This window comes from Dioscorea cayenensis, chromosome 5 (genome assembly GCF_009730915.1).
Source record: "Dioscorea cayenensis subsp. rotundata cultivar TDr96_F1 chromosome 5, TDr96_F1_v2_PseudoChromosome.rev07_lg8_w22 25.fasta, whole genome shotgun sequence".
Lineage (NCBI taxonomy): Eukaryota > Viridiplantae > Streptophyta > Magnoliopsida > Dioscoreales > Dioscoreaceae > Dioscorea > Dioscorea cayenensis.
The window spans coordinates 20,487,880-20,502,414 of record NC_052475.1 but is presented as its reverse complement, the minus strand read 5'-3'; the positions used below and the strand labels follow the sequence as shown (position 1 = coordinate 20,502,414).

Genomic DNA, 14,535 nt, shown 5'->3' with positions numbered 1-14,535 from the left:
CAAGTAATTTTAATTTTCTTTTAGATTATCCGAGATCACGACAAGCTCCAAGATCTTGATAAAAGCATGCTCATAGTTCTTGTGTAAGGACCTATTAACCAAGCAAAACGATATACTGCCTAAATGTTAATAGGTACAAGTTTTGATACTTTGGAACTTGAGAGAGGATTAAAGACACATAATAGTGGAGTTTTTGGAACCTTTGGAACAAGAAGTTATTCGAGCGCTAGTGATGTTAACATGCGATATGGAGGTCTGCCCTATCATGGAAAACTAATTGATATCAATGAACTTAATTATAACAGGATGTTTATGGTGATTTTGTTCAAATGTGAATGGGCCAACACAACTCACCCAAGCGGTATAAAAATTGATAAATTGGGTTTTACTTCTGTAAATTTTATAAGACCTATACACGCTGGGGTGCTTGAAGACGATGAGCCATACATTAAAGCTTCTAAGGCACAGATGGTATTCTATTTTGATGATCAAAAGGAGGATGGATGGTGTATACCTATACATCTAAAACCTAGAGACCAATATGACATGGGGGAGAGTGATGAAGACGCTATGCCCATTATTGAAGCATACCCATCACAAAATTTGGATAGCTTATTCGTTGATGATGATGCACATTTGCAGTTGAGTCGAGATAATGTAGATGATCCGAATGATATGTAATCCTTGAGTATTTGTGAAAATTATGGACTTCATGACAACATTCAAATCATTGAGATATGAAGTGGTAAATGTTGTTTATTGTTGCTTTTATTTGCCTCATTTCTCAGTATCTTCTTGTCTTTAAATGCTATTAAACTAATTAAACTAATCATTTACTTATTTGATTTGTTTGTAGAATTCCAAGGACAAAATGACACATTGTTTCTAATCATTTGGTAAATTCCAGTGAGGACTCCAGTCCTACTGAGTGCCATACTACATCTACATCCAATTTATCCTCTTTTTTAGGCTTCTTCGTAAGAGCATGCAAGTTAAATGGAGATGGAGCGTGGTTTATATATATATATATATATATATATATTTATATTACATAGGGAAAACCTATTAGGAATTTTGGACTTTGTTTATCACTTTGTAGTTTGAATTTGATCCATTTTAAGTTACTGCTTATTGGATTTCTGAATATTAGGTTATTTGCTTTTGTGGTATTTGTGAAATTTCAACACTGTTTTGTTAGGATATATGCATGTGTACCTTAATTTTCAATCTCTAATGTTTAGTGTTAGATAATATTGGGTTGTGATGCCATATTAAAACTTTTTGACATACTCCCACTGTGGCAAGGGGAGTTGGAGGCTCACAACTCTCTTGTTGTGGCAATCTAGTGGCAGGAAGCTCAGATAGCCACTTTCAAGCTGTGGATATATAACAAAACCAAGGTCTGCCATTGCTTCCTACTGCTATTATTTGCACCAGCAACAACTTAATCAATTTTTTTTCATTATTCACTTGTGCTCTGGTAGGTGCTGCTGATGAGCAATTTTTTAATAGAGTTGGTAGTCAAATGGGATCTGGTTTTCAAGTTCCGATTGCTGATCCATTATATGCGTAATTTGTGCAAGGAGCCTCTGATTCTATTGCACATGTTGTGAAATTCAGGTATATCTTATCGGTTGTATATGTTGTATTTTTTCATACAATTTGTCTTCAAAGATTACTAGAGGCCTCATTTTTTTTTTCTTTTTCTCATGTTATCTAGTATGGATCAATACGGAAGACAATTCATTCAACAAAAATTACAAACTGCCTCCACAAAAGAGAAAAATAAGATCTTCCCTGAAATTCTTCCTCAGGCTCAGTCTTTGATGATTGATGTTTTTGAAAATTATGTTATATAGCATGTGTTATTCACTGTGGTGGGTGCCACTACTTCTAAAAAAAGTTCTGATGCCAACACTTTGTTTTGCAGTTTTTTGAGAGAGAAAGCAATTGGCTGGCCAACTCACTGGTCATGTGTTACCTCTAAGTCTTCAAATGTATGCTTGAAGGTTCCATCTGAACTTTTTTATTTATCATCTTAAATGACTCTATTCAAATTATTGATCATTCCATGCTCAAAACCATATCACTATTTTTTGCTTTAGTTCACCTATTTGTTTTTGTGTTCTCCCTACCCATATGGGGCCAATTAATGAAATATTTTGGTATTGTTCATGGGTAAATTTTGTGTCCAAGATAACAGTTTATTTGCTTACCAGCTTGTGTTGGCATCTGATATTTTGTTATTCTGCAGTTACTTTAAAATTTTTACCTTTGTCAATGATGTGTGATAATTATGCTATAACATATTGTTTTCCAGGCTTTAGAGGTAGTTGATGTAGTGTAGCAAACCAAAATGGTTCTTGATCTTGAAGGTTCAATTATGAAGTATATTCATGATCAAAGTGGCAATCACGTAATCCAGGAGTGCATTGAGTGCATTCCTCAAGAAAGTATTCAATTTATTATTAAGACCTTCTAAAGGCAAGTTGTGGCACTCTCCACCCACCCATATGGTTGCCGTGTGATTCAGGTTCTCAAGCAAATTTATCACTCTTCATATAAGACACGCTACTTCCATTTTGGTCAATTTATTTATTGTGAATGTATTTATGCTGGTCCATTATCTAATGACTTTATTGATGCTAATAGAGGGTTTTGGGGCACTGTGATGATCTTGAAACACAAAGTACCATGATGGATGAGATACTCAAATCTCTCTACATGTTGGCACAAGATCAATAAGGGAACTATGTTGTTCAGGTATCTGATGAGCATCAGTGATAATTTTATTATTCTTTGTGTTAAATATGCTTTTAATCTTGTGTTCAATATATGTGTTTTACTTTCTTAAATTATACCAACTATTGTGTTATACATGGCGTTGCTTTAATAATGATATGAATTTGGTTAATCTATTTGGTTATGTAAGCATGTGCTGCAACAAGGCAAGCCAGAAGAACGATATGCTATTATTTGCAGACTCATTGGGCAGATAGTAAAAATGAATCAGAAGAAATTAGCTTCTAATGTAGTTGAGAAGTGCTTGACTTTTGGTAGTCCTAAAGAACGTCAACTGCTAATAAATGAGATGCTTGGTACTACTGATGGGAATGAACCCTTACAGGTATGCTACACTGCATTTTCCCTCCATATTGTTAATGTAGAATATCAGTTCTTCATGATCATGGAACTGAGCTAATTATATTTTAAACTAGGATTAGTCTATTTTTGCGCAAAGTGTGAGTTGGGAATTATTACTTCGTTTAGAAGGTTCTCAAGATGTGTGATGATTGCAACAGAGAGCTAATCCTTTCACACATTAAAGTTCACTTAAATGCCTTAAAGAAATATTCTTATGGAAAGCACATCATGTTCTTTTGAATCTGAACAATTGAGTGAAAATTTTGACAGCATAAGAAATATTCTTATGGAAAACACATCATGTTCACTTTGTTTTGAATGGATGTCTAAAATGTAGTTAGCTTCTTTGTTGCAGCTTACGTGATAAAGATGGTGTCACAAAGTCCATTTGTCTGCATCTTGTAAACAAAAATGAAGTTCAACCTTTGGTGTAAGTTGCACTCATGATTGATATAAATTGATGAACTCTTCAAATTCAAATCAATTGAAACTGTTCTTTATTTGATTGACTACTTTTTGGGAAAATTGTTGATGAATAATATTGAAAGATTGCATTAGTGAAATCTGAATTCATGTGTTCAAATACAACTAGACTTCATTTTTTCGTTAGAAAGCTTGTATATATGTAATTACTTGCAGTTTTTTCAATGTTAATTTATCATTAATAAAAATTTATAATATCCTAAAAAATAAAAAAAATAGTAATATTTAAAAATAAGTTGCCACTTGTGATGGTTCAACCCACCATAAAATGGAGATTATTATAATTATTTGAAAAATAATAAATTAATAACAAATTAATAATTAATTATAAATTTAAAAATATAATAATTCAAAAAATTATTTTGCACTCACGGTGGTTCACATCGCCTTGAAAACCGCCGCAAAATCATGAAAGGTGTCTTTATATGTAATTTACGGCGCCTACCGTGGCGGTTTTATCGTCGTTGTCATATGCGAAGATGTCACACGACGCATGCATATTATGGCAGTTTGGGCGGTGGTTTTAAACCGCTGGTAAATGCATATCTGGGATGTCACGGTTGTTCCGACAGTTGTTTAAAACTGTCGGCAAACGCTTTGCCGACGCCTGTAATCACGACATTTATGTAACCGCCGCCAAACACATATTGCGGCGGTTAAAACCGCCACAATATACCTTTAAAACCACCCCTAATTATGTACCTTCTTGTAGTGAATGATGGGGGTCTATTTTCTTGAGGTATTCAAAGGCACCTGAAGACATATCCTTTAATTGTTCCATGGATTTCTAATATGAAGGGATGTTGGCTGCTTTGCCACAATTCCACACTTGGTCCTTTAAGGCTTTTCCTCTATAAGTTTTTTTTTTTAAATTAGGCTATTTTAAAAAAAAAACAGGCAAGCTAGAGCAAGAAGGTGAATGTAAATATATCTTTAAGGACTTCTATATAAACGATTCTACATCTCACTATAATACATTCTAGGATTTTAGAAACACTTTTTTTTGCAAGATTAGTAATGAACAAAGATAATGAAAATTTGTTATAACCACTAATCATTGTGCAGTTGGTGTCAAATGAAGATTGAGTGAAGATTGAATGAGCTTTTCTCCCTAAGAAGTAAAGCTCATTCAATTAATGTAGGACAATCCTTCATGAAAGGTTTGTTTTCTAATCCATTATGGCCTTTTGCATGATGAAATAGTGTATCCATCATAATAATGTAGGACAATCCTTCATGAAAGGACAATCCTTCATAATAATTAAGCATAATCAAAGCCTTGCTTCAATGGGCCTCTTTCACTGTTGGCATAATGCATCTTTAATATTAAGAACTTTATATGGTGAATTTGAAGTAAATTAACAAAGACTGAGACCTATTCAGAAATGACCATAGATTGTAAGGCTTTTTAGACATTCTGCACAAACTGGTTGTCACAAATTGAAGAATTTAATATCAATCTTCTTGTTAAATTTATTAAAAGATAGAATGCAAGAGTTTCTAGTTGTGGATAAAGACATCCTAAATACCATTATATTGTCTATGACAAGGTTTAACATGAGATGGAGCATATAAAATCAACTTGGACAGTATTGTCCAGGATACAAGGTCGTCACGTCACCATTCATCAATTTAAGAAACTAATGAAATGAGCCACAATTTTACATTGTTCTTTCACTGTTACATCATTCCAAGAGAACATCTTAAATACCATATCCATGGTAATCAGGTTAAACTTAAGACAGAAATTTCAAAATTTGGATTAAACATTTGTATAATAAAATGTCGAATGTGTCAAAGATGAGATAACCAATAACATATAAACATATGACATTGATCATTTGATGAAGTACCAAAGAAAGACAAAACCATAGAATATACAAGACATTCACAGTTTTTGCATATTTTTCAAGTTCTGGTCAACCTAGAACCACAAGAAGGACACATTATATTCCACATGAGACCCATATTCCACATGTTATATTTGAGTTGTGTTCTCTTTGATTGCAACTCCTAATTAAACACTTCAACAACATTGACCAATTCATAAAAACCCACATCTGGTACATCATCCAAAGTAAAAGTGAGAACCCTTAACCAAACTGCAAACCCTAACTCCTAATCGATGGCGGAATGCAATGCTACAAAACCAAATAGGAAAGAAACTAGAAGCAAAGCTGGGGTTTCCTTGCAATACTCTGGCGGCTCCTCCCCTGCTTGTTAGATCTCCCAATTGATTGACAATGTGCGCGATTAAACATTTGTTGTTTTCTTTCACAGGTGAAAGCAACGCTTCTTTCCTCTCGATCACCGGAGATAGTCAAAGCCACCAGCTTAGAAGTCTCCAGAACAATGGTGAGAAGAAGAAGACGACAGAGAAGAAAAACCAAAGAAGAAAGGGCGGAGGTGTCGTTATTTTGCCTAGTCAACCACTTAATCTGACGTGGACAAGGCAAGTAAGCTTGATGATGTGGACATCAGTTCCTAACTTAGCCTTTACGACGACCACATAAGCTTTTGGGTATCGGAAAGTCTTGGGTGGCTGTCCGATGAATGTTTTTAAAACTTGAGTAACCACTTTGATGAATTTTAAAGTTGGATGGCTGAAGTAAAAATAAGGCAAAGTTGGGTGACTGTTCAAAAAATTAACTCTTATTTTCCCACGTACCAAACAACCCTAAAAATAAGTTATTTTATCAATTATAGAAAAAAGATGAGGGGTTTTTCTACAACCCTCTTTTTTATTTTAATTGTCAAAATAACTCCATGTAAAATTTATTCACAAACATGGTTTCAAAACATCTCATCAAGTTTAGTCATCACTTTGGTAATGAGTGGACTTTTTAAAAATACTAAGATATTAATTTTTTTTTCATATACACCCTTCTCTTTAAAAAAATCAAACAAATAATTTTTTTTCAAACAGTTTTTAAGTTATTATTAATTTTTAACAACTTTTTTTCAACCACATTTATTTAGGAAAAATATGTTGTTATTATTATTTATACATTTTCTTGGTTTTTTAAGCCATTTTTAAAAATTATTATTATTAACATATTATTTTTTAAATAATCACAAAGTCAAAATTTTTAAATCTATTTAAGTTTTATTTTTTTTAAATGGCAATTATTATTATTTTTGATTGAATAACTTGTAATTTAAACAACAATAGTTACATTCAAGTACAAATAGAAGATAATCAAATACATCCATAACTTATTTTACATTACATATTTTTACCATATGTTAGATAAGTAGTTTTATAATGTCTAGTTGTTTACATAAAAAGCATGAATTATAACTAATAGAATTAGGATTTTTGTCTATGTATACGTCTGAACTTTGGTCAGCTCACAATATGTCTCTACAATTGAATCATTTTTAATCCTAGGTTGCCCAAAAACAAATAGTTTTAAACAATTTAAAATGTAAATAAGTTTTAAAAAAACATGCAAAATAATTTGTATTTTAATAATAATAATAATAACAACATAAATTTCCAAAATAAATGCAATCTAAAAGCAATATAACTTTTTAAAAATTAATGATAATTTAAAAATGGTTTAAAAAAACAAAAATATATTATTTTTGTGATTTTTTTGAAAAGAGAAGAGTGTTAATGAGAAAAATATTAATATTTTAATATTTTTTAAAAGTTCACTTAAAAATAGTTTGGATCCGGTGAGAACACCGCCTATCTCCGGCGGGGAGACGTGCTTGCAGAGCTCGCATCAAATGGCGAGGCCTTCGCAGGTCGCGATTGACAATTTCATCAGCTTCACCGGCTCGACCGAGGTCGCTGCCATCCAGAAACTTGAGGTGAGACCTCTAATCCTGCGTTTTTTTTTTCTCTCTCTGAATTAGGGTTTCTGGCTTGTGTTGATCTCTGTTTGTGCTTTGATTCGGAAGTTTGTGAGTTTGTTTTTGTGGATTGTGATTGATTTTGATTGTACGTTTGTTTGATTGTGGAGGTTTTTTATTCTGATGCTTTGATCAGTTTGGTTTCTTGATCTTCAATTTCTATGAAATTGAAAATGATAATTTGAGTGTTTGAGTTCTTCAGAGGTCTAGGGTTTCTAAATGTATGAACTTCTTATTGTTGTGGAGTGCCCAGTTTTGAATTCTGGCAGTTGTGATTGCACTCCCCGGACGAGTATGGTGCGGCCATGGATCCTTCTACTTCTCCTCTTGCTCGCAATCTCGCCGCCTTCTCACTCTTCCACGGTGCACAACAACAACTGGGCCGTTCTGGTTTGCACTTCCCGTTTCTGGTAATCAATTCCATCCTAAATTAACTTCCTTTCTGTGTTAATTCACCGAATTCTTTGTTTTTGTTATTTGATTCATAGTATTGAGGTTTATGGGTGATTGTGAGTTTGGTTTTCCTTTTTTTAATCTTTTTATTTGGTATTATCAGGTTTAATTATCGTCACATGGCTAATACACTCTCATTGTACAGGCAAGTAGTGATTCGTGGTCTATATTTTCCCCTGTTTTTGGTAGGTTTTTAAGGTATGAATGTTTTGTTTAATGGAATTTGAATGTTTTTCATTCAGGACGGTGAAGCGGCTTGGTATTCCAGATGAGCGGATTATACTAATGTTGGCAGATGACATGGCTTGCAATGCTAGGAATAGCTATCCTGCTCAAGTTTTCAACAATGAGAATCACATGCTTAACCTGTATGGAGATAATGTCGAGGTTGGTTTCTGATTAATTTTGTTTTAGTTTTAAAATTTCCAATTGTGGCTTATGTCTTACTGTGTTGTTTTCTAGATAAGTTTAGCTTCTATATTTTGGATAATGATCTAAGTAATGATGAGAGTTTAAGATGAGTTTATCAAACACTTGTTGATCTCGCACGCTGTTGTGACATTGAGGCCCATACCTGCATAGGAAATTATGGTATAGACTTGTGATTTGTTATAATTGAAAAATGATACGAAGAGTGAAGTAAAACTGTTATGTTGTCAGGATACTTTTTTTTCCTGTGTTTTTCCAACCCGTTACCCAGCAGGTTGCCCGCATTGAGCAACCTGCCATGTCCAATCTGGTGTGTTTTAAATTATTTTTTATTTAACAAAAAAAAGGTTTACATGGTAACCCGGTGGTTAACTCGTGAACCAGTGGGTTGTGGCTTAATGGTTCTGGTAGGTCTACCTGGTCTGCCAGAACTGCTCAAGAGGTGGATCTGGCCCGGGTCAGGATTCAGGTTAACCAGACCCAGCAGGGCGGGGCTGTTGGGTCTGGTTATTTGGCCAGTGCCGACCTCTAAATAGACTCACAGGTTGCTTGGGTTGAAGGGTGAGTCATGAATGTATGTGATTACTTCCTTTATGTTTATTCTCTTCTTCTATCTTTTGAGAAAATATCAAGTCTCCAGTCTAACCTTCTTCTTGCCTCGTGACGTTTAGATTTTTTTTTTTTTTATGTTGTTTATGGTAGCATCTTATTGTCTGGGGATATCAACACCATCATTTTGTACTTTATTTTGAAGCTTTTCCTTTTTCATCATTTACCTTTGATTTGTCTATTTTCTGTTTATGTTTTAGACTGTGAGCATGAGCGTATTTTGCTGAACTTTTAGTGTGCAAATAGTTAGATGACATGTAGAGAAATATAGTAGTTTCCATTTTGGCATTTATGTTTCCAAATAACCATTGTTTAAGTGAGGACCCCCTTTTTCTTTCCAATTTCAATTCTCAGGTTGATTATCGAGGCTATGAAGTGACTGTTGAAAATTTTTTGCGCGTTTTGACTGGGAGGCATGAGACTGCTGTTCCCAGATCAAAGCGCCTTTTAAGTGATGAAGGGAGCCATATTCTCGTGTACATGACTGGGCATGGTGGAGATGAATTTTTAAAATTTCAGGACAATGAAGAACTTCAGAGCCATGATCTAGCTGATGCAGTGAAACAGATGAAAGAGAAGCATAGGTAAACCTCTTCTTTCTTCTCTAATTTTTTTTTATATGTTTATCTGAAGGAAGGGTTTCTAATTTTTTTTTGCAGAATGTATAAATGTTCATTACCTTTCCCTGTTCTTTATTTTCAGATTCAAGGAACTACTGATAATGGTTGATACTTGCCAAGCTGCCACACTATTCTCCCAGGTTTGCTTTGTATTCTCCATTTGTCTATGAATGATCCTCTTGCCCAATTATTTGACTTTGTTTTCCTTGCAATAAATGTCAGCACCAGAGGAGATTATGTATTGCTTTCTAGCAGACTTTTATTGTCAAGTTGTGTTTGTATTAATGTATTTGTCTTGATTCAACTAACAATAAGAGCTATTTTCTCATTTAACTCTTTATAATATCATTAGACTGTATACTCCTATTATTGGTACATTTGACTTATGTGATGTCTGCACTAGTCATAAAATTTCATAGGAGATTGACATTATCATCGTTGGCATGAATTTAAAATTATTAAAATCTTTGTACCAATAATTGATTGGCAGTGAAATCTCATGGAGGTTTCACCAGTACTCACACATATCATACATGTAATAAGGAAAAGTTAAGAATGATTCATGGATTAGAGTCATGCATATTATGGGCTACCACTATTACTTGACATTGTCTAAGGTTAGTACTCATTTTAGACTTATGGTGTTGTGCTTCCATGAATTTGAGTTTGATGGTTATCTTGGTAGTTTTATATTGCATAAGCGTCCCAACTTTGTTGTGCTTGTTTTTGAGCTTTATCAAAGCTTGAGTTTCTCCTGCTAGTGCTGTTAGTTTAATCTTAAGTTTGTCAGTATGTCTAGAAGTTAGATAAGTTGTTGTTTAATTGGTTCCGGTTTGTTATCTTGGTTATCAAGTCTACTTGTGTTTACACTTTAGCGAGATTTATATCCTTTATAAAAGGAAGACGGATCTCTTCTAGGAAATAAGTGAATGGATGAAAGATTTTGTTTTAGTTTATGCTATTTTTGTTGCACATTTGCCCTCTTCAGTGTGAATGCTAGGAATTCGAGTGTGATTTCCTGGGTTGTCCTGGATTGATTTGGTACTAGAGCTGGTAGGCCTAATGCCTACTTGCATTAGTGGCATGATGGACAGTTTCAATGCTCGTCTTAGAATGTTAGAATCTAAAGAATCTATGCATAATGGCTCACTCTTATATGAATTATTGTGGGGGTTAAACGAAGGTGATATTAATGGTGGAAGGCTATTGAATCAGATGGAAAGTTCACAAGTCGGGAATCTAATTCTTTCTTACAACAACTAACTGTCCGTGAACCTTATCAAGTTTCACAAGTTCGTTAAATAGATTGGTAGAAAGTGTCTGTTGAGGAAGACTGCCATGAGCATCATCAGGATATCCTTGAAGATATCAGAACAGAAATGAAGTTGGGGATTTCAGATTTTAATCAAAGTTTGGATTCTATGGCATTTACTTTCAAGGAGGGGGCCATGGTATAAGCTGGTCTGACCAAAGAAGTGATACTAATAACAGTTTGAATTGCCTATGACATTGCCTACAGGAGTCTCCAAATTATTGGAAGACTTAGGTGTGCTCGTCATTTCTTTTCTGGTAGCACTTTTAGAATAAAGCTTTCAACAGTTAGAGTAGTGGGATAATCACAAAACCCTTATTGTGTATTTGGTGGAAGGGTTGGGACTAAACCTGTTTAAACCGTTTCAGTTCCCAACCAGAGACACCTTAGATTCTTCTGATCAACCATAGAGCATGAGGAACCGAACATCATGCTGACCGGAAGAAAATAGGAGTATGTGTTTGTAGAGTTTGTGTTCTTTACCAAGAGTTTGCAGGTGCTTCCTCTTAACAGTGGGTTCTGATAATGCATATGAAATAAAATATTATTTTATTTTTAGTTTGTTAATTTGGATGATTGCATCTAATTCTGATATGTAAGCTTAGTAGCATTTTCTGTTTAGCATCAAATTGTGTCTAGGTTTATTACCTTGGATTTACTTTACTGTTTGCTGATAGGGTAAACGAGTCATGTTCTTTTTGCATCAGTTGTTTCAGCTAACTTGTTGCACACTGATTTCTGACCCTAGCATTGGTGTTCTACAGCTTCAGTCACCAGGTGTTTTGGCCATTGGGAGTAGCAAGAAAGGGGAAAATTCATATTCTCATCACCTAGATTCCGATGTAAGATAAGTTCTTTCTTATTTGTTTTAGCATGAAAATTGTTTTATGGTCATCATACTGTTTTGCTCTTTCAGAAGTTTCTAGCATGTTTAATCAAATTATCAAAGTAAGCATACAGAAGTATAATTTAATATCTTTTTCTTGCTTTCTTTTTGCCCAATATAGATTGGTGTATCTGTTGTGGATAGATTCACATATTACACGCTTGCTTTCTTCGAGAAGCTGAACATGTACAGCAATGCTTCATTGAGCAGGTAATGCATGGCATCCTATTTCTTTTTTGTAAGACTATAATCTTCTCGTGTTTGAAATTTTATATCTGCATAAAAGCACTTTATGCATCTTATGATTCTATGACTTATGTGAATCAATTGGTATTACATGCGGCGTGGTAGAAATCCTTTTAAGTTCTTATATTGTTAAACCCGACTGAAGAAGATTATAATTCTGATAAATCACCTAATTTGCTTTGAGATTGCTGCCATTTTAGTGTTTTTGTTAAGAACTATATTTTCCTGCTGATCATGTATTCTGGTAAGTTGCTGATCTATAAAGCTCCTTGTTCAAATATGCCATTACTTATGAGGTTCCTTGACTTTTGAATAATGGAAATGTGCAGCCTATTCAATTCATATGATTCACATTTGTTGATGTCCACTGCATCTTATAGAGAAGATCTCTATCGAAGGCCCTTGAGTGAGGTATGGTCTAAGCTAAAGCCTAGATGACATCTATTTTTTATCAGCTTCAATAAGGCTGATGGTTGGTGTGAATGCAGCTTTAATTTGTGGAATTAGCATTGATAGTTTATAAACAAATGCTACCTTAATACTAATTTTTTAGTGGATTATATTCAGCGTAATTAGTATTGGTTATTAAGAAGAGAATCACAAGAATTGAGCTTATTGTGGCATGAGACTTTGTGAACCCTCACAATGTACAAGGTCTAAAACAAAGTACAGATTACACAATGGCATATCATGATTTTCTGGAGTTTGTCTTGCCACTAATATCTGAAGCGAGATATGGAGCTTACTCTCTTTATATATGTATATATATATATAGAAGGTGACTTGGAATTCTGTATTTTGGGCCACCCCAGACTTAGGTTGCTTTTCTGTGTAATTTTTTTTTTTTGGTTTCTTGTGTTCATTTAGAGATTTTAGATTTATAGTTGTTACCATCTCTCTTTCAGCTTGACAATATCAAGCCCTAGAATTACTTGACAAATTCCCTGTTTTCCCAGTTCATTGGACCACAACTAAAACTTAAGTACCATATGTTCTCAAATGGTTTATTGAGTCAGTATTACCTTGCCTTGAAGGGAAATATTTTTTCTTTTCCATAAATTAATTTTAGACTTCTTCAAAATAAGAAAAAAAAAATCAAAATTAAAAATAATTAATCCATGAAGGTGAACAATTTTTAGCTGTATTGAATAAGAATGTTAGAAGCAAGTATCTTCTTGGTCCGTTGATGTTATTCCCTTTCAAAAGAAAACTGAACCTAGATTTTTTGGCATGATGTGTTTTTCATTTGCTCAACTGTTTGATTACAAAAATATATTCAACATTTATAGACCTCTGTTCTTCTCGAGATATAATCCACCTATTTGACTAATACAGCTGTGAGCATATTTGTTTCCTTTGTTTTGTTATGTGGGGCAGAATTACTGATCTGATTTAGCTACCACTAATTAGGTACCCGTAACGAACTTCTTTGGCTCGGTCATGAAAACATTTCACACAGACTTTGCGTATACTGGTTTCTCTATGGAACCTGAGGCTCACATATCTTTAGTTTCTGAAACCGATAGCCGGAGAACATTAGGAAGTGAAAATGCTCAAACTGAAGCAGCTAATCACAATGCGAAGGTAATCGTCTCTGTTTCCACCCTTGTTTCTTTTGTGCCTGGAATCTTTTGGCAGAAAGCTAAATATATGCAATCTTGCAACAGGATAACTGCCCTTTCCATGCATGGTTGAAGGTTTTAGAAGACAAGTTGGATAACGAAAATGCCGAAAAATTGGTGTTATATGGTCTGGGAAGCATGGTACTTTTGCTAGCAATTTCAACTTTATTATCAGTGTAAGCATTGAAGGTATATGAATGTTATTATGCATGGGATACCATTTTTGTACCATAGACTGCATGTTTTCAGTTTTCACCACTCAATTATATCAATTGCTCATCTTCAGGTTACAAAATTCAGGTACATGTTCATTGAATGCTTTGTCTTTTTGATGTTTTATTGCAAACTTGCTCTTAGCTGTGTTTGGTTGTGGGAATGGATATCTCTGTCAAATGTGGACAAACAATGGATTTGAACAGAAATTGTTATACTTTTGGAATTAGGCCCATATTATTAAGACATTAAATTCTTAATTATCATCAAATATTATTTGAGGTTTGGAATCGCTTGCTAATTGTTCTCTTATTCTTATTTCTTTTTGTCCATTTTCCTAATTATTCAAAAATTACTCATTGCTCTGCCTTTTGAGACTTGTTATACTGTTTGAAGTGAAGGACTTTGCGTGTATACTTTATTATATCTTAGTCCCTGAAGTTGTTTTTAATTTAATCTCATTTATTACATTATTATGATGATAACATGGGTAGGGTAGTATGGCCTATGGCTATTACCCTATTAAGCTAGACAAAATGTAAGTGCGTTTGGGTTCCGTGGTCCTTTGGTCCTCTGATGTCCAGCTTCTAAACTCGATCACAATGTGGTGAATTCCAGATCCCGAGGCACTCTGGGCTCATTGAAGGGCTCTTAAAT

The 14,535-nt window shown here is 34.1% G+C and overlaps 1 protein-coding gene and 1 pseudogene across 3 annotated transcripts; both read left to right on the top strand.

Annotated features, from left to right (window-relative positions):
* The first annotated feature begins 1,721 nt into the window (after positions 1-1,721).
* On the top strand, positions 1,722-3,384 carry LOC120260085 (annotated as a pseudogene).
* A 3,905-nt stretch (positions 3,385-7,289) lies between these two features.
* Positions 7,290-13,964, top strand: LOC120262390 (putative GPI-anchor transamidase). Of its 3 annotated transcripts, none has more exons than XM_039270489.1 (11): positions 7,290-7,446; positions 7,735-7,898; positions 8,045-8,086; positions 8,184-8,328; positions 9,334-9,563; positions 9,682-9,739; positions 11,676-11,753; positions 11,919-12,007; positions 12,373-12,454; positions 13,454-13,627; positions 13,711-13,964. In XM_039270489.1, exons 1-11 carry the CDS (start codon positions 7,363-7,365, stop codon positions 13,843-13,845), a joined length of 1,281 nt encoding a protein of 426 aa, XP_039126423.1. In that variant the 5' UTR covers positions 7,290-7,362; the 3' UTR covers positions 13,846-13,964. The 3 variants fall into 3 exon arrangements, with proteins under 3 accessions (XP_039126423.1, XP_039126424.1, XP_039126425.1); XM_039270490.1 differs by having other exon boundaries at positions 7,306-7,446; positions 7,742-7,898; XM_039270491.1 differs by lacking the exons at positions 7,735-7,898; positions 8,045-8,086 and having other exon boundaries at positions 7,350-7,446.
* Positions 13,965-14,535: the final 571 nt, after the last annotated feature.